At 34.4% G+C, this 24,888-nt stretch overlaps 1 protein-coding gene across 9 annotated transcripts in view; it reads right to left on the reverse strand.

Annotated features, from left to right (window-relative positions):
* pnut (septin 7-like protein pnut) overlaps positions 1-24,888 on the reverse strand; it is a 63,350-nt gene that overhangs the window by 21,590 nt on the left and 16,872 nt on the right. The window contains exon 1 of one of the 9 annotated variants that reach the window (XM_088195104.1): positions 23,402-23,641. The exons of 5 other annotated variants lie outside the window; for them this stretch is intronic. Coding sequence is in view for 2 of the 4 variants with exons in the window: in XM_088195070.1 (XP_088051196.1) it covers positions 18,801-19,070 (270 nt within the window). In the remaining 2 variants the exon portion in view is untranslated. Of the gene's footprint in view, positions 1-4,234; positions 4,368-18,800; positions 19,161-23,401; positions 23,642-24,888 lie in introns of those variants that run through there. 3 more of the 9 variants (XM_088195070.1, XM_088195128.1, XM_088195097.1) reach the window with 3 other exon arrangements.

Raw genomic sequence — 24,888 nt, forward strand, 5'->3', positions numbered from 1 at the left:
TTTTGACAATAAAATTATAGCAAAACTTTATATATGCTTTTATAAAAATATAATAAACCTAAATATCGAAAATATTTAGTATTAAAGTAGTTTTTCTTGTGCGAACATGAAAAGTGTTATGCTATATAGTACCTGCTATTTTGTAAAATCGTCAAATATTCATTAAATAATGTGAAACTATGTAGAATGGGGTATTAACAACTCCCCTTTACCTAAACATTGGACCAGGCTGGTAACATAGAAACTAGAATATGATGGATGATAACTGACCAAGAAATCGCGTGTCATCGCGGTCCCTAAGAAACTGCTGAAAGACATCTTCAGAGGTAACTGGTTCAATGTTTGTAGGCGCGAGGAGTAGGGATTTAATTTAATTACTAACAACGAGCGGAAGATTATACATAACCCATATATTTAATAAAAAAAATAAAAAGTGAAGTATAGTCTTCAATAGGTTCAGCAAACTAAACAAAACGTGCGACGGATCAATTTTTGAAACTAGTTTAAACTAATTCTTGTTTCTTATACTTACTCGCATAGGTGAAATTAAATAAAATAAAATTATGATTAAAAGTTTTTTGAACTAGTGGTTTAGCAATGAATGCTGTATGGCATCAGTATTGTTTTTATTCGAGAACACTATCTAAAATTTACTCTTGATGTATTTAATTCTGGAGTACTTGATTTGGTTTTCATCGAATTTGGATTAGTTTACAGCTCAAATTCAATATTTAATGAGTCGGGATTTCTCAACAAGCGTGAGACTAATTATTTGCTAAAAGCGTAATATAAGAACTTGCGACTTGCAGAACAGTTTATTCATCACGTCGACGCCATACAAGCGCACGTGACGATCGGAGATTTAAATTTTTATTTACCTAAATATAGGACAATGCAAAGTCGATAGAATGTGGTTAGCAGGTACTCGAATTACATGTGTTCGTTATGACCGTTATGCAAAAGTCCATTCTTATAAAAAAGTGACAGATGACAACATGTCAAGCCATCGCATTAGCACAATAATCGATAGTTAGAAAGAGCGAAAGTGAGAGTACATATATAACATCTTTCTCTGTCCGAACGATAAGATTAATAGATTTAATGAATATGATTACTGTAAATTAATATGTATTTTTAAATATAAAAATAATATTGATATACATAAATCGTCAATACAATGTTTACTTTCCACACATATACACGCATTCAACACTCGAGACGATCGGCACCTTTGATACACAAATCTTATAATAAACTCAGATGTTATCAGATCCTGTCTGACTTTTTTCAATGATGAGAAAATGAAATACACCGCCAAACTCGAGACTAATGTGCATAAAAAAGACCGCGAAACCACTCTGGTGCTCTTTATGAACGAGATGAAAAAAAGTCGCGGACGCTGTGCTTCAAAACGAGTTATTCAAGTACGACCAATATGCGCTGGTTAAGGGGAGAAAATCATAGGAATCGAAGGTTGTTTATTCTACCGAGGAAAAGAACTTCCATAGTCCACCGTAAAAGGCAGGAATGACATTCTTTGACGGTGATCGATTCGCGCCGCGCCTATCGATCAAGATGATTCAGAATAATTCAGTCGAGAGCTACTACCGTTGACTAACCACCAGAAGTTAGTCATTAAACAACATAATTAACTGCTTATAAATGAATTCAAATATGTACAAAGAACCGCAAGCCTCAATAGATAAAATTCAAGGAATAAACTGACGTTCGAGAGGAAAACTTCATACGATTCAAAATATTATTAGACCCTAAATATTTAATTGTATAGTCATATAATTATATTAAAAATATTTACTGGATTTTATGGTGGGGATTGCAATGTTAAAAATACAGGTAACCATGTTAAGTATTTTAATTTTAACACATATTTAAAGTCAAACTGTAGATCGCGTACCAATAAAATAAATTTGTTTAAATCTGTGCTACTTTAAACAGATCGAGACTATTTCAGATACAAATATTAACGGTAAAATTTCGGAAGACATTTAAGTTATAAGTAAGGGATTGATGAATATATGTAGGAAGGCCAATAGATGGTGACGAGATGTATGTAACAAAATAATATTTTTATTAATTAGCTGCACAAAGGAAATCGAGAGGAAGATATCGATTTTAGTTAATATGATTTAAGAGACATATTTAACTAAAATGATACATCTATAAGTTACAGTAAATACGCAGTTTAAATGACGAAATTTATGCATTTGTGAATGAGAGATAAGGGCATGCGATCCGCATGCCCTTATCTCTCATTCACTCTCATCACTTAACACGCGAGCGATCGAGAGGGAAAGTATCTCACCGCCCGCCACTGATATCTTCATATAGAAGATTGCTTCAATAATTATCATACGATGGACAAATATTACCAAACATCAAGAATATAAATATGTAATTAATTATAATGTACATACATAAATATTGTTTTAGTAAAATATTGATAACCACTGGTGTTGTATGAATTACAATAGTGAACAATAAACTCAATACTTATTAAAAGGACAGAGCGAAACATTCTTTTTTTTAACATTGCATTCTTGGGTGGTTTATTTTTCGGGTAGTGGTCCCAACATCTGGAACGGGTACAGGGTTTACCCTAAATAAATTATATATAAATAATATGCAAGAAGCTTAATATTTGTGATTAAATAAATTAGACCGCATTGTGTTCAATAAGAAAAAAGTTTTTGTCCAGTAAAGGTTAAATATTTTTTTTTAATTTTTGATATGACATTTTTTTAGCTCCCGAAATAACTTTATTTAACAAAAATTTTACGTGTTCTTTGATATTTTCAAAATCTGGACACATTAGCTAATCGTCAAAACATATTTATGACTAGAACACGATAACAACGTGGTATTATTAAATTAATATCAAGTGGAATCATAAAGTTGGCAGCAAATAGAAAAAGCAGAATTTTAGACTAATCCAGAGATGTCGAATCAAAATAAAGCTACCAGAATGATCGAGTGTCCAAAAATATATATTTTAAATCTGAATGTTTTGGTAACATGGGATATAGCAAGTTGTAATGGTTATCAAAGAAGCAGATACAACAAGCATTATTTGAAAACGATAGACCAGTGGTATAAGTCGGTGACTAATACCTGAAAGACCTATTCGAATCGCACATAAATCCTGTTTTTTTCTAACATGTCTGGGAGATTTGAATACATGATTCCATTACAACAATAATTACGGATAAGATCTTCTTAATCATAACGGGTAAATAGTTAAAATAATAGGTGATATATATTGACTGTAAGCATTAATAATAGTTAATAATAAATAAAATATATCTCACTGATTTCAGTCTGGTGTCTCACTACTTACTTAGTAGTTGTAGTGTGTGTTTACCTCGGCTAACGATTAAAATGTTGCAACGGAAGATTTACAATAAATTACAAAAATATCGCTTGTTTTTGATGACACATTCGTAGAATAATTAATTCTGAATTGCTCAAACAAGGCGAGATAATAATGACAAAGAACTGGATAGATTACACCAATCATTAAAAGCAAAAATACCTGCTACATAATGGTGTCTGAAGCATATTACAACATATTATTGTAATATTGCAATAAGAGTTCTTTATTTATTACCAACTAAAAAAAATATTCAGGAACATATTTGAATGTAAAAAGTATTAATCTGATCCTAAAACTGCTTAAAAATATTGTTGTATTTTATAAAAACAGTCGACTTTTTCATGTATGTTTTTTTATTTATGATAATTTACTATGCTACAAATTTTCTATGGTTTCAATTACATAGTTATATTATTATATTACAACACAATAAACATCATCGGTTGACTTCATAAAACCTTTATAAGACTCTTTGTTTATTTATCATTCTAAATAACAGCCGTCAGCATCGCGAGAATAGTGACAGCAGTTCAGAGTAGTATTAGTAGTATTACGAGTCTAGTTCCCCCTCCTATTTATCTACGACTTCCATCTATGACTCACGCGACAAGCAACGCGGCAGACAACGAGGTGAGTAAACACGCTGGACCAGAACTATCATTACCAGTGAGCGCACAAGGCCGATAAAGCGAAAACTCAAGAAGTAGATAAGAGAAGTGAAGATCCGCTACACAACAACACACAGAGTGCAACGCCCCAAGGCGCCGGTCAAGTCTGCTTCTCGTCATTATTTGTTATTCCCAACAACCAAGCGCTTGACGCAAGCGATCTAAATTTACCCACCATGGAGAGTGAGAGAGGTCACTGCTTTTTGAATCAAGGAGAACAAACACCATGTGCAGCCGAGATTTAAGACGAAAAAACTGAACCTAACTGATTGCCGAGACGCAGCTCCAGCGATGTCCGCCTCGACAATGAGAGAGCGTTTGCCGTTGAAGTAAAAAAACGCGGCGATTCTAGGCAGTTACCCTTGAAGTCCAAGGATCACTATGATGCTGCTAAGACGTCAAATAGACGAGAGCGAATAAAAAATATTGTACGTACGTGTATGGATACAAAATAACTGATTAGATTCGCAAACGTTCGAACACTACAATCGATCCATTCATAGTTTCCAAGAAAAGCATGCGCTGAGTGCTTTTGTAATTATATTTGCATGTGTAATTTGCATTCAAAATATAACACTAAGCTTCAAGAAAATAATATATGCCTATTTTTCTCATATTATGTATAGTCTCATATAACAAGAACACGATGGAGCATTATTGCTACGTTCAGTTCTGATAGACATGGCATTGATAATAAGGTTTATCAAAATGCGACGGCGACGGCACGATTTTATTGCTTTTGACGTGGATTTTTTACTTCTTTTATGCGCTCTCCTATTGGTCAAAATTTGGTTTAGATATGCTTCATTCGATTTTGATTTATTATAAGTCAAATTATTATTATAAAAAGTCTTAATAAATACGCAAGGAAGAAGTTGTAACATATGTATACATGAACGAACATTAGGCTTATTAAATAGGTACTTTTCCCACATAATAAATTAAAAAAAAAACTTTATCTTGTGTGGGTTATTTTCAGGTAGTGGTCCCAACATTTGGAACGGGTACATGGTTAACCTTAAATAAATTAGATATAAATAATATGTAAGAAGCTTAATATTTGTAATTAAATAAATTGGACCGCAGTGGATTCAATAAGAAAAAAAATGTCCAGTAAATGATAAAGATATTACTTGACTAAAAAATATTAAAACGAAAGTGATAAATATTATTATTTGTTAAATCAGTCTGATAACAACTGCTAATGCGAAACCCTTTCTAAAAAACAGATAAATACCTAATACACTCACAACTCTGATGTTAGTCAAGAGTAGTAACCCTTTATAGTCCAGTTTTTTGTAGTCCTAAATGTTGCCCCTATTCCAAGCCATTTTGAATGAATATATTTATTTAAATAATTTAATGATCATTAAATATATGTACTTCAAAAAAAAAATATTTTTTCTATAATATATTAAATAAATTCTATTTTGGCAGAATTAAATTTAGAAGTTAAAATGTATATATATTTATATTATAATAATTTTAAATATATATTTTTATATATACATTTATTTATTTATTATTAGAATTTTAATTGGATTCTTTTATTGAAATTTATTTTTATAATTGAGTGGAATTTCGTTAATATTAATTCAAAAAATGTATTAATATTAATCTTATTAAATTATAAATATTATTTTAATATATAATATAGAGATATTGTATTTATTTAATAAATTAAATACGTTTTATTTATAATATTATTAATTTTAAGATATAATATCAAATAAATTGAAAAAAAAACCTGTCGTTATGGACATAGGAGCTGTCATTAAAAACCAGATGTCCAATACGTGTGGACAAAGGACGCCAAAGGGTTAATGGATGGTGATAAAGTTGAATAAATGTTTTAGTAATCATTTCACATGTGAACATAATGAAGTAATTAAATTGTATATGGATGATAGATCTATTATGTATTTATAAAATACAATACTATAATTCTCACGAGTCCTAAACGATTAGGTTTTATTATATAAACGTCTATGATAGCAGTATTATACATAAATATCGTGTGAATTGTTACTACCTTCAAACGCAGCTTTGTATACCACTGATCAACCGAAAACGCATTAATCTTTCTAAACGCACAGCGAGCACGTTCGTTAGAAATATGTAGCCATGTTTCTCTACACACAGTAAACCCGCATGCAATCTGCATTGCAAAACGCTCCATCGGCGATTGCAACAAAAGTAACACCATATTTATAATTATAACAAACAAGCATTATTAACTGGGTCATTAAATGAATCATATTCTTGGAGAAAAAATGCAACGAACAAGTTAGTGAATCAAGTTTTGGAGACAATCAATCAAATGAACGGCGCCCGAGAAGCCAGACAAAAACGCAACAAAGGCTTTTGAAATTGCCAAGTTGCAACACATTCCTGGTAGATCTAATCGGGTGGTTTCATTCCGATCTATAGACAAGCCAGAAACGAAAATTACCTATTGGATCGTTCCTCCGGTTCAATGGCTCTTTTAGCTACACTATTAATCGATCGCGTGGTTGCACTTTGGTTTACGCGGCGCGACTGAATTTTTCTAATTTTGTAATAAATTTCTCCAAATGCGTTTTCGCAACAAATGGTTTTCTAGAAATAATGGCGCCACACTCGCAGACATTGTAGATCCCAGACGATGTGAGCGATCGGTAACCCCTAAGGAGGGCGCGCGAGGTGCATGCAAAAAGGATCCAGATGCATGAATTATTTATGAAGTGCTACAAGCCCAGATACTCTCAACCCTAACCTTTTATATAATATATCCAAAGGATTGATTCAATGAGCATTATGACGTGGACGCGCGAAAGAGGTAATTGTTCATGGCATGACCGGGTCAAGACCATAAACGATCAATCATTCAAACGATCCATCACAGCTGGTAGCTCGAATTGCATGTATACTTGTGATGGAATATCCCATGAGGAAAAATAAAATAGCACGCTTTTCAGTAACGATTAAGCATACAAATTTCACATAAATTGATTTAAATGTAGAGAGAAAGGTAATGAAGATTTCATGCACTTGAAAGCAAACAGCAGAAGCGGAACTTCATAGTAAATTTTACGGAGTGTCGATAATCATTTAGTAATTGGAAATAACTTATACAACTTTGAAAAACATCCATCATACATATATCAAGTGGTCTATTTTTAATCAGTCGGAAACAGACTGAGATTGGAACTCAAGACGTTCTTAGTAAATTACTATATTTTTTATTTGTTCCACAAGTTGCACTCACTTCTTTTTTGAGCTCCTATGCATTACGGTGACGACAATATTTACGAATCCTTTTTGTACGGTTTCAAACTGAAACACAATGTGGCGCATATCATGAGTAAAATCAATTCGGGATTTGGCGAGAGTACAATTTGTCAGATAACTGTATGACGTTGGTTTGAAAAATTCCTTGAAAATGAACCCCATGGAAGACCTCCATCTAATGTTGATAAAACAAGTTTAAGAAACACTGTTGAAGCTAATCCACAAACAATTGTTCGAATACTTTTTATCCTACAACCATTACATGAAATCTCAATGCCAAAGAAAAGGTGAAAATATGGACAACTCCGAAAAATTCTATGGGAATTATATAAAAATAGCATACGGTCAGAATAAAAATAAAGGTTCATGTGAATTCAAAAAAATTATATAACATTTATAAATATGGAATAAATGATTTATTTTAGAAATATCTTATAAAATATCTCACTTGCACTTAAAATGTTGAACAGGTTAGGTGCGAGCGAGCGTTCATAAGAACATTGAACACCCCGTGAATAACTCTCAACGAATCTATTTTATTGTATGTAGGACGCGAAGGTATTCATAGCGACGAACGAAGTGGGAATAACGACATAGCGGCAGCGAAGAGCACGCTTGGCTTGTTGTGTTGACATCTGAAAATGGCCCTAAAACACCATGACCATGCATGTATTCCATATTATCTGGATATACATTATAAATTACTTAGCTATAATTTTACATCACAAACACATAGCATTTGTGATGCCTTCGTGATATCTAAAAATCAGAATTTGATAGCCAACTAATATATGGACTAGTTTAGCATGTTGGATTTAACTGCGTAAATGTTATAATCGATTCGCTGCTAAAAGCTTTGATGGAATGTTAGAATCGAGTAAGTTGAAATCTCCTGGTGAGTAGACTGATGGTTGTGGAAAACTTGTGAAAAATACCCTAAATCATCGATCACACAGTGGCAAACCAAGGGAGTAACGACCCTATAGGAGGGCGACGCCACCCCCGTTGAGAGCCTCTGATCCAACACTCGACCCCACTTTCCCCCATCACAAAACCGACGGTGCATAATTCCAATTTGTCATAGGTACGATTGGAGAAACCGATTCGAGCCCACTTTCGCGTGCTTCTCTCTAATAGCATTAGCAGCAGCAGCAGGCAGGCAGTGATAGTAGTTTTTCTCTCCGGGTACAAAACGACCGAAACTCGTCCCCTCGACTATCGCGCTCGGAAATAGAACTAAGTCAGCCGATTCAACTTGAACTTGCCGCCATGCTTGAACTCGAGCAAACGAATCAAGGTTGGCACGAGTTCCAAAACGGCCGGTTAAACGTAACGGGAAAGAGCGAATCGATCGACGTGGGCGTCTCCGAGCATCGATGTACCGAAAAATATGGCATCCCTTCGGCCCTCGAGGCAGCGAAAGGTAGCGGCGAAGTTTTTAAGAATTCCAATTAAATATTTAAAGGAAAAAGAAAGCCATATATTTTGGTGATGAATAATTCTGGTAGCAGCGCTAAAGCAACACTCCCAGTGGCCTTAGTGGGATGTTATTTATTTCACTCTTTTTTTACGCGAGTACTTTGCGGGTGTGCGGCAACGACCAACAATAATTGAGTTCATTTTTAACGGCACCGCAAATCCGACACGAAATTTTACATAAAAGAAATCTCAAGCGCGCTATTCTAATGCTTTTATCCCACGGTAAATCAACAATACACAGTTCATATCAAACGTTTACATGAACTTCAGAAGAAATATTTCATAAAAGATGATTTACGACCCAATAAAAGGCGCCGATGAAACGTCCGTTTTGTATGTAAAATGTATATGGCACGCTATTATTCAAAAAGCACAAAGTTCGAGCAAAAGTTTTACTTGCAAATTCGGCGTAGTTATGCTGTATGGAAACAATTTTACAGCACGCGAAACCTCATGCTCTCCTCTGATTTACGCTTATAAGAATTCCACACTTTGTAGGCACTGAATACAATTCGTTCCACCTGAAACTACCACATTCAAAAGTCCTGATGGCGAAGGCGGAAGCTAAAGGTAACATAAACGCCGATATCAGTAGTGGATGAAATCATAAAATATTAGTACAGAAAGTACATATATGCATTTCATGTGCAGATGACATGGCGCCTGGGCTTTGCCCTTGGCGAAAGGATAGGAGTCGCACTCGGTACGAACTACCAAAAACAAACAATTGACTACAGGCAATATAAATACAAAACAGTGAAACTAACTAATTAATAACTATATGTAAAATTAGAACTGCTGTTGTTAAAAATGTGAAATGTTTAATCCATTGTGGTAAAAAATATGTTTTGTATAATGATGTGGCGAAAATGCTAAGGCGCTAAGATATTATATGTAAATAAAATATGTTTATCATAAAATAATCTGAGAAAGCGTTGCTTCTACAGCTTATTTTATTTCGACGCACCAGCACCGCTGTGCACATACCGGGTATCATTTCGTCGTTTTTTTTTTCTCTTCATCCGACACAGGGAAGAGCTTGCGTGCTTAACGCTCAATCGTCAGCGGTTGAAACGTGACTTTTAAAAGCGTTCTCCATATATGAAAATGATTCACGTTTATTATAAAAAAATCCAACCGCAATGATGTCAACTAATGCAAACATTGATTAGTATATTCAAATATAAATAGGACATGTGCAATCAAATATAACGAAGAATCAGTAGCGAGTAGCGAGCCACATCTAAACATAGGCGGTATGCAACGTTAAATTCTAATTTTAGAACTAGAAGAAATGATTAATATTAGCTGACATTTTTCGTTCATTGCTCAGACAGATCGGATGAGCAATTGAGTTATTTTGGAAGTATAGCAGCAACAAGTGCTTCTGCCCATACTGATCCTCGACATTCCCCGAGAGGGGAACGAACGAGTCCCTACTGACTAATATGCGACATGTGGCCATAACGATTCTCTGGATTTTGTAAGACGCACGAGTTTCCTCTCGATTGGAGGAGACGAACAAAATACTTTGATGATTTTTTGCGGCATACGAGGGGTTACGTCAGGTTATCGCTTTCAGAGTCGACTCTTCCAAATACGGATCATATAGCCCAAGATGGCGTGTCGCGAATAACATTATCGCCGATCAAAAGTCGCTTCGTCCACTGGACGGTTTCATAACTCGTTATTATCGAATAGGTAGTGAGCGGCGTCAAGGCAAAGGCATCAAGGAAGATACGTGTGTCATTTGCAAGATCGTAAAAGGAGAGACTTCCGCGTAGAACGCTTCTCATTTCATTGCGTGCTATGTATTATAGATAAAATATCGATATGTAGTTCGATAGTGATTTATATAGTTTTTCAAGTGCTGATTACTAGAAAAATAACGAAAAAATCGATCACGTACAGTTTCTTCATAAATCATACTTCCAATTTAACATTTAGTAGAATGAAACAGTTTTTATGTACAATACATACATATTTATGGTACATTAAATAATAATTTAAGGTGTGTTAACACTTTAAGCATAATTACAACAATAAAACTAATGAAAACCAGTTTAAGCCAGTTCCCTTTCCTCATACCCCACACATTTTCCCCTCCATCTCAGTGTCTCTCCGGTCCCTTCGTCCACCTACAGTGTGCAGTACACGTGTCATAATGCTTCGATCTTTGCGAAACTACTTTTTAGTTTCAGTGTCATCTAAGAGTATTTATGGTTGTTTTTTAAGTGACAATGACTTCCCGAGGATGTGTTAACTCGCCGGATTGTTTTTGCTATATTTGTACTTTGTTTATTTTGGCATGAAATTGGGGGATCAGGACAAGCCGTGGACCAAAGTTTGTTCGATTTGCGTGGAAGAACTGAGGCAGTGGTTTCATGGTAAAAAGCAATCTTTTCGCTTTGGTATACCGATGGTTTGAAGGGAGCCAAAAAATCATAGTGATCGTCTGTTAATTTTGCTCTAGTAATGTAAAATAAAAAAAGTAATTGGGTTGAGGAAATGAGATCAATTAACATTTTGCCTTGTATAGAAAAGGTGATCGAATAAACAGTAAACCAACAATTAAAATATTTCATTTTTTCTCAAAACGTTTTATGTGAACAATCGGGATTCAGAGAAAAACATTTTACTAAGACTGAATTACAAGTAGAAATAAATGATTGATTGTTGGTAAAAGGATACGAACAAGAGCTTTCGAATCAATAGACAGAAGAATAATGTAGACGAAATTAGAGAAATAGTTTTAAGATGGTTAAATAATCGTTAAAAAAAAAGCAAAACGTAAAAATAAATTATGCGTATTCCAAAGAGAAAATAATATCTCACGGTGTACCACAGAGTTGTAAATTGGGACCATTGCTTTTTATATTATATATTAATGATATAGTTAATAATGTAAAAAAGTGTAAAATACATCTTTTGACGGACGATATTGCATGTGAGATAATGTTACAGAAGTTGTAGATAGTTTAAAAAATGAATTAAGTATAATAAAAATATAGTTAAGAAATAATGTACTTAAACTAAATGTATGTTTATTAATAATAGAAAAATAGTTATAGAAATAGTTGATAATATAAAATATTTAGGAGTTAAATTAGTATTTAATAAGAAATAAAGATGTACATAGATTTAATACTAGAAATAGAGACAATTTAAGGATAGTTGGGTATAAAAAACGAGTACGGCCAGGGGAATTATGTACGGAGGTGTGAATTTTTATAATTATATTCCTATGGCAATCCGCAAAAATAAAACTGTAACGAGTTCCTTAAATGAAATAAAGAAACACCTTCGGACATTAAGAAATAAATTATAATATAAAGTATATTTCTATATTACGTATTAGGTATATGTATGTTTAGTTAAAATTTCTTTAGTGTAAAAATTAGTTATATTAAGTAAAATAAATGTGCAAGATTTTAATATGAATAATATCAAAAAGAAGATTTCTTATCCTAACATTCTGTGACCAATTCCCTAGTTTGCCAGAGACAAAGAAGGGCATTTTTGTTGGACCCGACATCAGAAAATTTCGAAACAAAAATGAAAAAAGTGAGAAAGCGGTGCGGAAAGGCTATAAATTTGTAACCAATAATCTTGTAAATAAAAAAGCTCAAACTAAAAGTATATTGTTCACGATATGTTGAAAAAATCAAGATGTTGGGCTGTAACATAAGTTTAATAGTACAGGCGGCCCTCGACTTTCGCACAATTTGCTATTTCACACATTTAGAAAAATCATTTTTTTTTTAATTTAATTAAAAAAAAAAAAAAAAACATGAGTGAGAAACGGAAAAACTTCAGTGTTGATACGAACAAAAAGAAATCAAGGACTCATAAACTTCACACGATTCGAGACAAAGATGGAAATTATTAGACGTTCTGACCAACGTCAAAAAGATGTCCCTCTTAGTATTTAAATTATTCAAGCAAAAGCTCTTAGTTTGCACAAAGATTGGAAGGATAGATTAAAAAAAGATCTTAACACGGTTTTTCAAGCAAGTAACGGTTGATTTTACAATTTTAAAATGAGGTATTCTTTTCATAATATTATATTTACTGGAGAATCGGCTGATGAGGATAAAGATGCTGCAAAAGAATTTATTTCCTAATTATCCAAAATTATTGAAGATGGAGAAAATTCCTCTAGCCAAATATTTAATGTAAATGAGACAGGTTTATTTTGGAAAACCCTTTAACAATAAAAATTATGAATGAAGCCTTCACGCACCTTTTCAGGAACCAATTATGTGCGAAAGTCGAGGGCCGCCTGTATTAAGTGTTAATATTAAAACCCAAATATCTTCAAATTGCATTTTGTGTCACTTTATCATATTTTTTTTTAAATAATCTTACTTGATATCATTTTTAGAATCAGAAATTGCCAGATTTTACAATTTTTTGTAAGTCTGTGTATATATCATTAACTATTTATTAAAAAAAATCAATGTGTATCATTGAAACTACACAGGTTTGCTGACCCATGTGCTAAAATGTAACATATAATAAATATAAAAATACATATTTAGGCATTCATATTGCTCTCACGCGCTTGGGCACGCACGCTGAACCATCGTATTTTTTAACTAAACTAATTGATTCGTTGCCTCATTCGCAAATGTTTATCAAACTTGAATTTTTGCTGATTCATCAAGAAACCCTAAATAACTAGCGTAATGATGTACTATTTTACATAGCATATAACACGCATCATTGAAGTTCAAAGATTAAATAGCCCGACAGTGATTAATACTGCATTACAAATTGTTAAACATTGTGATTTATCTAATAAACATAATCAACTGAAACACTGATAAGATTGTGCCATAGAAACACTTTAATGTTAAAAATACAGCAATAAATAATTCCATTTTGGTCGTGATGATAAGAATAATGACTTACACTCTCAATACATATTAAATCATAATTGGAAACGTTGATAAAGCCGTCATACTTATATTTTAATACGAATTAATGACGGAGTCAGGGTTTATTTTTATAATTGTATAAAAAAATCGAATAATATGCTAACAACAATACTCACATCACTTGTGAGAAGGCACACATCTAAAAACTATGAAATTACACAACTATCGCTGTACGTTTCTAAACTCAAGTTAACGTTAAACCAAAAGCTTTAATCATATCACATTCATATATATAGTTACGACCTTTAAAATAATAAATAAAAAAACACACATTCCATACAAAATCCACCACAAAAACCTACTTTCTAACACGCATACGCCTATCTTTTTTGCGAATAAAACCCAATTGCGCAAATCGAAAAACACAAGAGATTTCTAAGCGTGTTAGTTAGCACAACAAGACCATATAAACGAAATCCTTCCTGCACACGCTACCGGCGCATTCGTACACGTACATTAGCACCGATATCGTACGTATGGAGAAAGAGGCGTATCGTAGTTACGTGACCCCATGAATGCTCATAGGAAACAATGCTCTTATCTACAAAGAAAAATTTCCGCCTTTTTTAACGTGACACATATTGCACAAGACTTTCGAACGAGATTTTTTCAACATATTCACATAACTTATAATGAGTGTATCAGATTTTCAATAGTGCGCCGCAAAGAAGACGTATTCAAGTTTAAAGACAATATTTGCTCAAATGGTTGGTTCGTTTTGAGGAATGCGCCATCGATTAGGCTAAAACGTCTGAGAGGAAAGAATCGATTCTCACGATCCAACGCTGTTTCTGCTGCATGTTTATAAAAATAATAATAACAAACAATTCAAATAAAGATAAAAGTACACAGAGTCGTAGGTTAACAAACGGTGTGTACATATACTGTACATACATATGCACAAAAGAAAGAGCAAAAAGCGCATATACACACATGTGTTGTTTTATAGCATTGTATGCATTCATGTTGATAAATACACAGGATCAAGCCAGAGTTGCATTATTGCATGGGCGATAAAATTTGCAGTCAAGTAATCAGATAACATCACATCTAGTGGTATATGAGAATATGCTTTTATACTTATGACAGCAAAGACCAATCTGCCAATTATTGCAGAGTTAGAATCCAGGTCGAAAACATTGTTTCTAGATGATATTCTTCGGACATATTACTAGGACAGGGGTCGGCAGCCTGCGGCTCGCGAGCCGCATGCGGCTCTTTTGACGTCAAGATACGGCTCTCCAGTTCCATACAAATATTAATAATTATTTTATTTTCAAAACTCATAAAAAAGATTATACTGCAAAAAAAACTTTAAACAGGATAAAAACACTCAACAGAGAACAGTGAGAATATGTGGAGTAGAGAGTATACGGACAGCTGACATTTTTGAAATGTGGCAACACTATTCTGTTTGTTTAGTTATTGGTGCATATGAATGGTGTTATATGAATAAATATTATTTCACATTTAAAGCTATTATTTTAAATCAGAAATCAAATTGATAATATTAAAATAAAAATGTTAATGGCTTTTTAAAAACTTGTAAATTTTGTTAATTGTAACTTTTGGCTCTTCTGTCTCAAAAAGTTGCCGACCCCTGTACTAGGAGGATGAATAAGCATTCAGTGTTTTATGAATAAAATGAGATCAATTGCCAATATGCGCAAAAAGAATCTTCCAATTAGTCTTGAAAGATGGAAGGTATTATAGTACCTAGAAACGTCAAAATAACAAGGGGAAGATCTTCTGTGATGGAAGAAATAAATAAGAAAGTTATCGACATAGGATTAACTAACGTTAAAATTATAAATGTCATGCATATGTTATACATTAGCTCATATTTAAGCATGCACTTATATACATTTATACGCAAAAAAATGTTTTGTAATTGTAAAAAAATATACCAATCCCAGCTCTTCGTTGCCAGCGCCGAAATCATAATTGTGTCTGGCAAGCTCGTTAAAAGCTAGATGGCTCGTGAAAACGAACGAAATCGCGACTATCACCGAGCATCAATGGATTGTCGACACCACCCCTCAGAAACGTCAAGAATGCAATGAATTGTAAACCAACGCTGAGTAAATAGCATTACGATTTAAATTCAGCTACGATCCGTATTCTTTTTTGTAGAAAGGCAATTGGTTATAGCAAGCACACTTCCATATGAACATGGTCGCGGACTATTGCTGAAGTTTAAAAGAAAACGTTGCTATGAGGACTTGTAATTTTTTTTGTATATATTAGAAAGTTTCTAGATCTTCATACACTAGCGCAGTTAATGCCAAGACTACCCAAACGATAATTAGAGAACGTAACTTGACAATTGCGTAATATAAACAAAGGGTAACCTACAAGAACGATGACGACAAGTAAAACAATAGAGGAAAAGACAATTTTTTTGGACATAAAGAAATTCATAAACAATGTGTCAAAGTACGTCATTATTACAATTTTAAATACAGAGAATCTATACCCTTTTATGCATTATGTTTTACGCAAATAATACGCCATCGGGCGACAAAAATAACATTGAGATTAACTTTCGAAATGTGTTCATCTAGAAAATTTCACCTTTTCAATGCGTGAACATATTTCGTTGGTCGAACAATAATTGATTGACTGATCTCTGCATGGTTGTGATTCGCTGGAAACCTCCCCAACCGACGGTAAAAATGGTCCGACTCTAGGAGAACGAGCAACAATAGACCTCAGAGAACCATCCCGAGGACATCGTTCCTCCATCAGCTTTTCCACCAGAAAGGCACATACAACTATACAACACTTCACTTCGGTATATATATGTACTACTGAACAAATTGTTATCAGCTTTCCGGCTGCAAAGTTGCATACCCTGGACCTCAAAAAAACAGAAATTAGTTTTTATGTTCGTGTATTTCTGTCAACATTAAAACACAAATCAGCACTAAAAATTGCATAAAATTCAATTAAAATAACTAAAACAATTTTTGCAGGTCTTTGTTATTTACATTTTGTTTAATAACCTTTGAAATATAAACATTTTATGCCATCAAAATACAAAAGATGTAATATTTTAAAAATTATTTAAAAATTGAAATACTGTATTACATATACAAAAGCAACGCACGTGGGTCGTCATCTATCTTACGTTCTACATCCTGATGACGCGGACGTTAAATATACGCACAATCAGGATGTCTATTGGATTAAAAGTAACCGTACACTTCCTATCGCCGCTTATCATCATATACAATAGGAGTTGCTCAACTACACATGTTTGATTTCGATATCAAAGGAACTCCCTTCCTACTGCGGCTAAATCAACAACATCATAGCCTCTTTAGCAACAACAAAAAATAATGAACTTAATGGACGTCTGTTTATAAACAAACGAGGCGGTTCTCAGAACTAGTAACCCATTGGCGGCTTCCTGTTTGCTGCACGTGCCTTTTATTACACGCATTTATAACAGTGTATGCATGGAGTGAATAAAACTGAAAGCAGTTAAAAGTAAACAGACTTATTAAGCGTGATTATCTCGTCAGTGACAATTAGTAAGGATTTGAAGCAATCTCTCATACATTGCCGGTGGACTAATAAATTAGCCCATGCGTTTATTAGCATTTGAAACAATGTACATATAATACTTTCTTAGATGAAGTAGATTAAGTGAGTCAATCAAGCGACACTATTGCGTAAACTGGGGTTTGAACAATGGAAATGTTTTGAGAGGGGGAGATAGGGGACTTTAAGGATAACGTAGATGTTTCCAGAGTTCGGGAACTTTCCACCCGTATTGCGCATTCATAAGAAAATATCTTCGCGCTGGCCGGTCGGAGGAGGTATCGCAGCGCCGCGCGAAATCGATACCACTACTCAACCCTCGACTCGGATACTTCGTACGCGGTTGAGCCGCAACAACTCGGGCGGCGTATCGAGTGTCCCCTGAGTATCGTTGTCGGGAGGAGGCGCTTCGAGGAGGTCCTCAAACTTTTCGCAACAACAAAACAGGGCAAAAAAATACGAAAACCGGTTGACATCAACACACCCTCGAAAGTACTTTCAGATACTGTTGCTCGATATCGACTACCGTGTACTGTTTCAATCTCGGTTTCTATTCTGATATTCTATATCAGTGTCGAAAGTAACACAATATGCGTAGCGAAACCGCTATTATTGACTAATCTATATGATGAGGAGGGTTTTAAAAAAATCGTAGGAGTGACTATAGATCACGCTATATAGTTGAAATTCTGTCAATATTTGGGCACGAAGTTATGACAGCAGTTGAGGCATGGTTTTGGAAGTCTGAGAGATGTTCAGTACTAAGGCAAAATAAACTGCTGATTTAGATTAAGATTTATATACTCCGCAGTGACATCGAAAGGATGCGGCTGCACAATTTGGGTTCGATTTCTTATTACCAACCAATGTTCATAGAGAAAAGGAAGCAGTTGACTAAGAGAGAAGATTATTACTATGCCCTTCTAAAGCTAGTTACGATCAGCCCTTTTTAATATCATCAAGAACATAAAATATCTACTTTAACTATTGTTTTTCTAGATAATTCGTACTATTAATGCATCACACGCAGTGTTTCATATTGCTCCTGTGGATGACTTTAAAAACATTAGTTGCATATAGCTGGGGTGTTCTGGATGGCTTAATTTACATTATTGCCTATTTGTGTTTGCGTATCCACGTCGGGTCTCGCACCCCTCGCGCTATTATCGAACGAGGGACGTAACATATTTACGAATACTGAGAGATAATTCCAACAGGTCCGCGTCTGTTGAGCAGGTTTCAGATAAACCCATCCCTTGGCGCAAAACATCTCCAAAAACGACAAGACTTTCTTCGGCAGCGGGGGATGTGAGCGACCCCTCCGATTTGGAAAGTTTCGTGACGCCCCCTCGGTAAATTCGGGCAGGGTGCGTCGTTCCCAACCGAGCTGGGGTGCACCTAGGCCTGGAACGGGTCAAATGAGTCACCGGCGAGTGCATGCAGAGTATCGATTGTAGGATACCGAGGATACTAGAGTGTGCACACACGATCGATTTCCTCTCTCACCGAATCTGGCTGGTCGATGAGCCTCTGCTTCAGGGCCAGCCTCTCCAGGCTGGCGAGGCGACAGGAGCCTCCAGTGGCGTCGCCCCTGTCCCGAAGCGAGGATGTGGCCGAGACGCTGCCTGCGCTCCCGGCGTTGAAGGAACCAGATGAATGTTTGGGGAGAGTCGGAGGGGGCACAGGCCTTGCGCGGCCCAGCAGCCCCCCACCGGACGTGTACTGGTACGACAAGAAGCCACCGGCCCTTCCGTTCGTAGATCCGTTGCCGTTCATCGTGTCCGCATAATATACTGTCACACCACGAGCCGGCACTGGTCTCCCGACAGACACACACTGCACCGTCGGCGGCGAACGCGCGACTGTGACCGGCACGGGAGAGAGACCGGCGCCTCCCCCACTCCGACTCGTACATTTTTTTTATAATATCCATATAAAATATAAAATAAAATATACATATCCATCTACAATCTACTTCTATTAAATCACAATAAAATCTACAAATATAGCATGAAATAATAAAAAAAAACGAACAAGCAGCGCCGATAAAACAGATACACGCATACTTTCGACGCGCGCTCACAGATGGTGCATTTTTTAAAACTTGAAACTAAAAATTAAAAAAAAAAAGCAATTTTAAAATTGTTCTGTTTCGCACGGTGGATTCAGAGGAACGTGCGAGAGTTGCATGCGAATTTGGAGACGTGCAAAAAATGTGGACGAGACGTCTGGACCGAAAGTACATATGTACATACCATGCACACAACCCAAAGATACGAAGAATTTATATACATATCTACATTCATACATCCACATAGGTACCGAAATCATCGCAGATGGGCTGAATAAACAAAGCTGCTTTTCGACAAAAATATATTCGGGTCATAGAGGGTGAAATGTATTTGGATTTATGTGAACCTTTTGATATTACATATGTAATAAAACCTTATTATATATTTTTTTCAATAGCAATAGATTCATGCGAAGTCAATGGCATGGTCCTTGCGATGTGATATATAAAGTGAGAGCTAGTTTCAGGCCTTACACTTTTCAAGTAAAACGGTAAAGCGCGTGTAAAATAGTATTACTCTCACTGCCGCTTCCCGCTTCGGTGGAGACAAATAATGCAACGACAATGAATTTGCGCACAATTATCACACAAAAAATATGCATACATATTTAACTAGTTCCTGATAGGGACGTCATTTATGGGGGTGGCATTTACTCTCCCTTAAATTTGGCAAATAAAAATGCATTTCATTTAATAAAATACTATGAATTTCATTAAAATTTAAATATTAACAAAATTACCAGTGAATGGGCAAATTTTGCACCCCCCCCCCTAGAAAAAGCTGATTCTCGGATTATCTCTAAATTTAAAAATAAAATCGAATCTATCCAGTAAATATTTTATTTTATATTAGAATACATTTTCACCGGTAAATATATATTTTTAACAGTGAAAATATAGTTTATCTGGCAGGTTCTAGTGAAGTTATAATTTCAACTTTTCTATACGTAATAATACATTTACACACGTAACCCTTTCAATAGTGAGTTTCAAATTAACACATTTGTTAATTTGTTAGTAAATTTACGTATTTCAATTTGGCAAATGAAAATGCATGCCACTTAATAAAATACTATGAATTTTAATGAAATCGTAATATTAACAAAACGAACACTGACTGTCCAACTTCCCCCCCCCCCCCTTATAAAAACTAAAATAACGTCTCTGATTTCGGGTTATCCCTTAAAGAAAACAAACAAAAAAAAACAGTCGAATCTATCACGAAAATATTTTTTATCATATTGGAATACATTTCAGAGGCTCTAATACTTTTTATAAAATTAACATAAAACATTTTTTTGTTATGTTTATTTATTTCGCACTATTTAATTTACTGTTTTTTTTTTTATAAAAATCGTTTACATTTAACCAAATTACAAAAAATATTATATAAATATAATGTTTTTTAAATATTATTTCTTCAGCTGTATATCTAAATATATAATATAACTATCTGAGATACAAAAAAAAACAGTGAAAGATCGAACACCGTACATGTACGGCGATACCGCTCAAAGAATAATATTTATTTATATGCGATGTATAAATATTACAGTGAATATGTAAATTATATTTTTACTAATGAACTCCAAATATATTTTCACCAGTAGATTTGCATGCTAGCAAAAATAAGATTTAACTGGAATTATATGCTACTCTAAAATGTTTATAGAACTCAATTTGACAGTTGCGAAACGTACATTTGCTGTTCAAACCCAAACCCAACTTTACCTAATAAAAGTTTTAAAACTAATTATAGTATTAGAACTTTCATTAGGTAAAGTCTAAAATATAAACTAAGCCAACTAAAGCAGAAGAAAAAGCATCTCGTATATTGCACTTCAATATTACAATCAGTTTTAAAAATATGATTGCTATCCTTACCGATATTACTATGTACTTCTGATATAAGAGCGCTAATTAAAGTATATTGAAATCGAATGTTGGTCAATAGGAGGGCGCAAAAAACAATTATCACTTCTCAGAAGTCAAAAATTCACGTCAAATGCAATAAAATCGTGTCGGCACCGTCGCAGTGGGAACGCTCGTTACCGAACATTCCCACTGCGATGGCGCCAACACGATTTTATTGCATTTGACGTGAATTTTTGACTTCTGAGAAGGGATAATTGTTTTTTGCGCTCTCCTATTGGTCAAAATTCGGTTTAGATATGCATAATTCAATTCTCACTTATTGTAAGTCGTAATGTTATTGTTAAAAGTCTAGTAGATAATCGAGCGTTTTTTTATTGCTTTTGACGCGAATTCTAAACAGAGGTGTCATTTAGGAAAGGAGCAGATGGGACATATGCTTCCTCTTTCAATTTGGCCAGAAAATACATGTTATTTAATAAAATACTATGAGTCTTAATGTAGTCGAAATATTTAAAAATACAACCACTAATATCCCTGTCTCGTGAAAGCTTCGACTTAGCTATCAGCATAGATGTAGAGATAAGACAGAAAACGCTCGTTTAGATAAGAATAAACTATCATGACAAATATTGACGACCTATTATCATCTTCTGTCAATCGTTCCACAATTTAATTTGGATTAGATATTTTGGATGACGTGTTTTCGAAAATATTAGGTAATGATCATTATTTTTTACGGAAATGATAACGGAAATCAGCAGTTACGTATACACATTAAAACTTCATTAGTTTAGAATTTTGCTGTGTTACACTTTATTGAAATGTTGGTTAGAGTTTTTAAATGCTACGTAATACCATTAAAATATCAAAAAAGGCGTTGCACAAACAATTACTAACGGCATATAAGGAATGAATAGAACAAAGTCATTGACCATATTCTTGTTCCTCTGTTTTTTGCATCTAGCAACCATTTCTAGTATTGAAAAATTGAATAAACCACGAAGCAACAATCCTCACTAAAAAATTGATAAAAATATTTAGGCAGTCGTTTAAGACTTTATAGTTTCGAGTCATGCGGACTGAACCCGACCTCCTACCTAGGCTTTCGCGAGTTGCGGCCACAGTTGACCAAACCAGTGCGAATCTACTGATGGTCTCCACATCACAAATGAGGGATATAGCGGAGGTAGTTGTTTTCTATCGGTTATTATGTTACGTACCTATATAAAAAAGACTGTAAGGTATAACTGACAGTATCTTTCAGCACTACAGTTTTTATTTATGCATCGTTTAACGCCCGAGTAAAAATAATAGACGGATCTTCGACGCCTTTTGAAGTTTCTTTGAATAGATTTTACGACTTTATGAGGTTCTTTTTTTTTATATTACCGAATTTAGACCAATAGGAGGACACGAAAAAACAATTACACCTTCTCAGAAGTCATAATTGAAGAACGCTCGGCAACGAATAGGAAAAAAGGAAAAAGTCCGGTAAAGGTTAAAACTTTTTACATAGAAAAAAAGCACAAAAAAAATTAAATTTATTAAAATATGTAATTGTCAACACCTATTCAAAACGGATTTGATACAATGGTTTTTGAGAACATTTGCTGAATTATGTATTAATCAATATGTGAAAATTTCGCTGTATAATTTAAATATTGAAAGTAACTTCAATGCTCAATGAGTTGAAGAAATCACAGAAATCACACGCAAGTGAAGTGCAGAACGAAAATTACTTAATGATGATAAAATTGAATCATGCCATTCATGGTGTCATGTTTTTACAGCTATTTTTAATGAAAAATGATTTATAAATTATTGAAAGATTTTACACAGTGATTTAGCTGAAGTTTAATGTAATAATTAAGTACAATTTCCTTATTAGGTTTGCAATTAACAAGAGTACATGTAAATATGCCAATGTGTACGTTTAATTCATTACAGTAAACTTGTTATACAACAGAAATATATTCTATTCATAACACAAACCCACTTCAGACTATTTTTGTTACACGTATCAATAGAAACAATTGATACACATTGCAGACGCAAAACTCTTCTACAATATAAAACGCGAATCGTGTGAACCAGACTTTTATGATCAACAATTGCAATGACACAAAAATCATGCAATTATAAATATAGTACAAACACTCACGTTAGATTGCGTCGGGGTTGCATTCGACTCTGAATTAAATCGAATATTTTAACTGTAGCATTTCCCTATTTGTCTTCATCTAACTCCACAACAAACTGATTCTGACATATCCGGTGCACAGTACTCGTGCGACCCCACCGTTGATCACAGTCGAAAAGCGAAGCAGGAAAATCGAGAGTTCTCGGCTCGCGGTCGAACTGAGACTGCTTCGCGAACTTTTTCGCGACACCCAAGGGGAGTGGGGAGTTTAATAAGAGGACAGCCGAAAGTGGCGGAATCTCATTATTAGCGCCGAGACAAAGATGAGATTTTTTTCTTCTTGATGCGAATCGAGAGCTCGGACTGAAAACGGCGTCTCCGACGACACTCCGCCCATATCCATATACAGGGCTAGAAAGCCGCTTCCGGCGAGAAAAACCCCTTTCTCGCAGGTCGGAATGGCTCGCGTAACAAATTTGTTCACTGTGTACAACAAATCAATATGTTCCGCGTGCATGTCGACAATAAACAAAATTGAGGCACGTCCCGACCTCCGTCGACCTGCTAGGATTACGTTAACGTCGGCGTAATGGAATTATTGAATTTCCACCATGCGATGTGTTAATAAAAGGAACGCGAATGAATAATTTAAACGCTACATAAACCCTAATTTATGTACTGCGGCTACTGTACGACAAACCCTTAAACCGTGAAATTGTATGAGTTAAAGAAAGGTCGCGAACACCTAGTATCTGCAGTGATACCTTTCGAACCCGTAAAAGTGCATAATTACTACGATAAAAAAATTAAATAAAAATAAACGAACATATATGCAGGGGGGCCGACCCGGGCGGCAGTTGCCTGGGGGCGCCATTTTCGCAATGGAAGGACCGTTCATTTCATGTGGTTTTTAAACTGAATGCGCTAAAAAATATACATTTTTATATATAAATATATAGAAATATACTATATGTATTGGCTTTATTGGAAAGATAATTTTATGCCATTCGTGTTAAAATATGATTTCGGGTATATGAGAACCACGACTGGGTCGAATAAAGCGCAATCTGAGAGTCCAATTTTTCGAGCAGCTGAGCAGCTCATAAAAAATAACCAGTTTTTATATTATATGTACAACCCCAAGATCAGTTTTAAGTGGACGTTATTCCCGCTTCGTTCGTCGCATCTTAAATATAATTAAATAAATTAATTGAGAGTTATTCATGGGGTGTTCGTTGTTCTGATCTATTTTTTGTTACGAGCGAGATCATTTATAAGGTATTTCTAAAATAAATATTTTATTGTCCATTTATATTTATAAATGTCATAATATTTATTTTTAAATTAACATGATCGTCCTATATTTTTATTTTGACCGTAGGCTATTTTTATTCTAACCATTCGATATTTATTCTGACCCTGAATAATATGATTATGACCATTTAATATTTTAATTCTGATTCTCCTGTATTTTTATTCTTACTTTTATTCTAAATAATAATGCTAAG

Source organism: Plectrocnemia conspersa, unplaced genomic scaffold (genome assembly GCF_051122295.1).
Source record: "Plectrocnemia conspersa isolate PC_06_02 unplaced genomic scaffold, ASM5112229v1 ptg000001l, whole genome shotgun sequence".
Classification (NCBI taxonomy): domain Eukaryota; kingdom Metazoa; phylum Arthropoda; class Insecta; order Trichoptera; family Polycentropodidae; genus Plectrocnemia; species Plectrocnemia conspersa.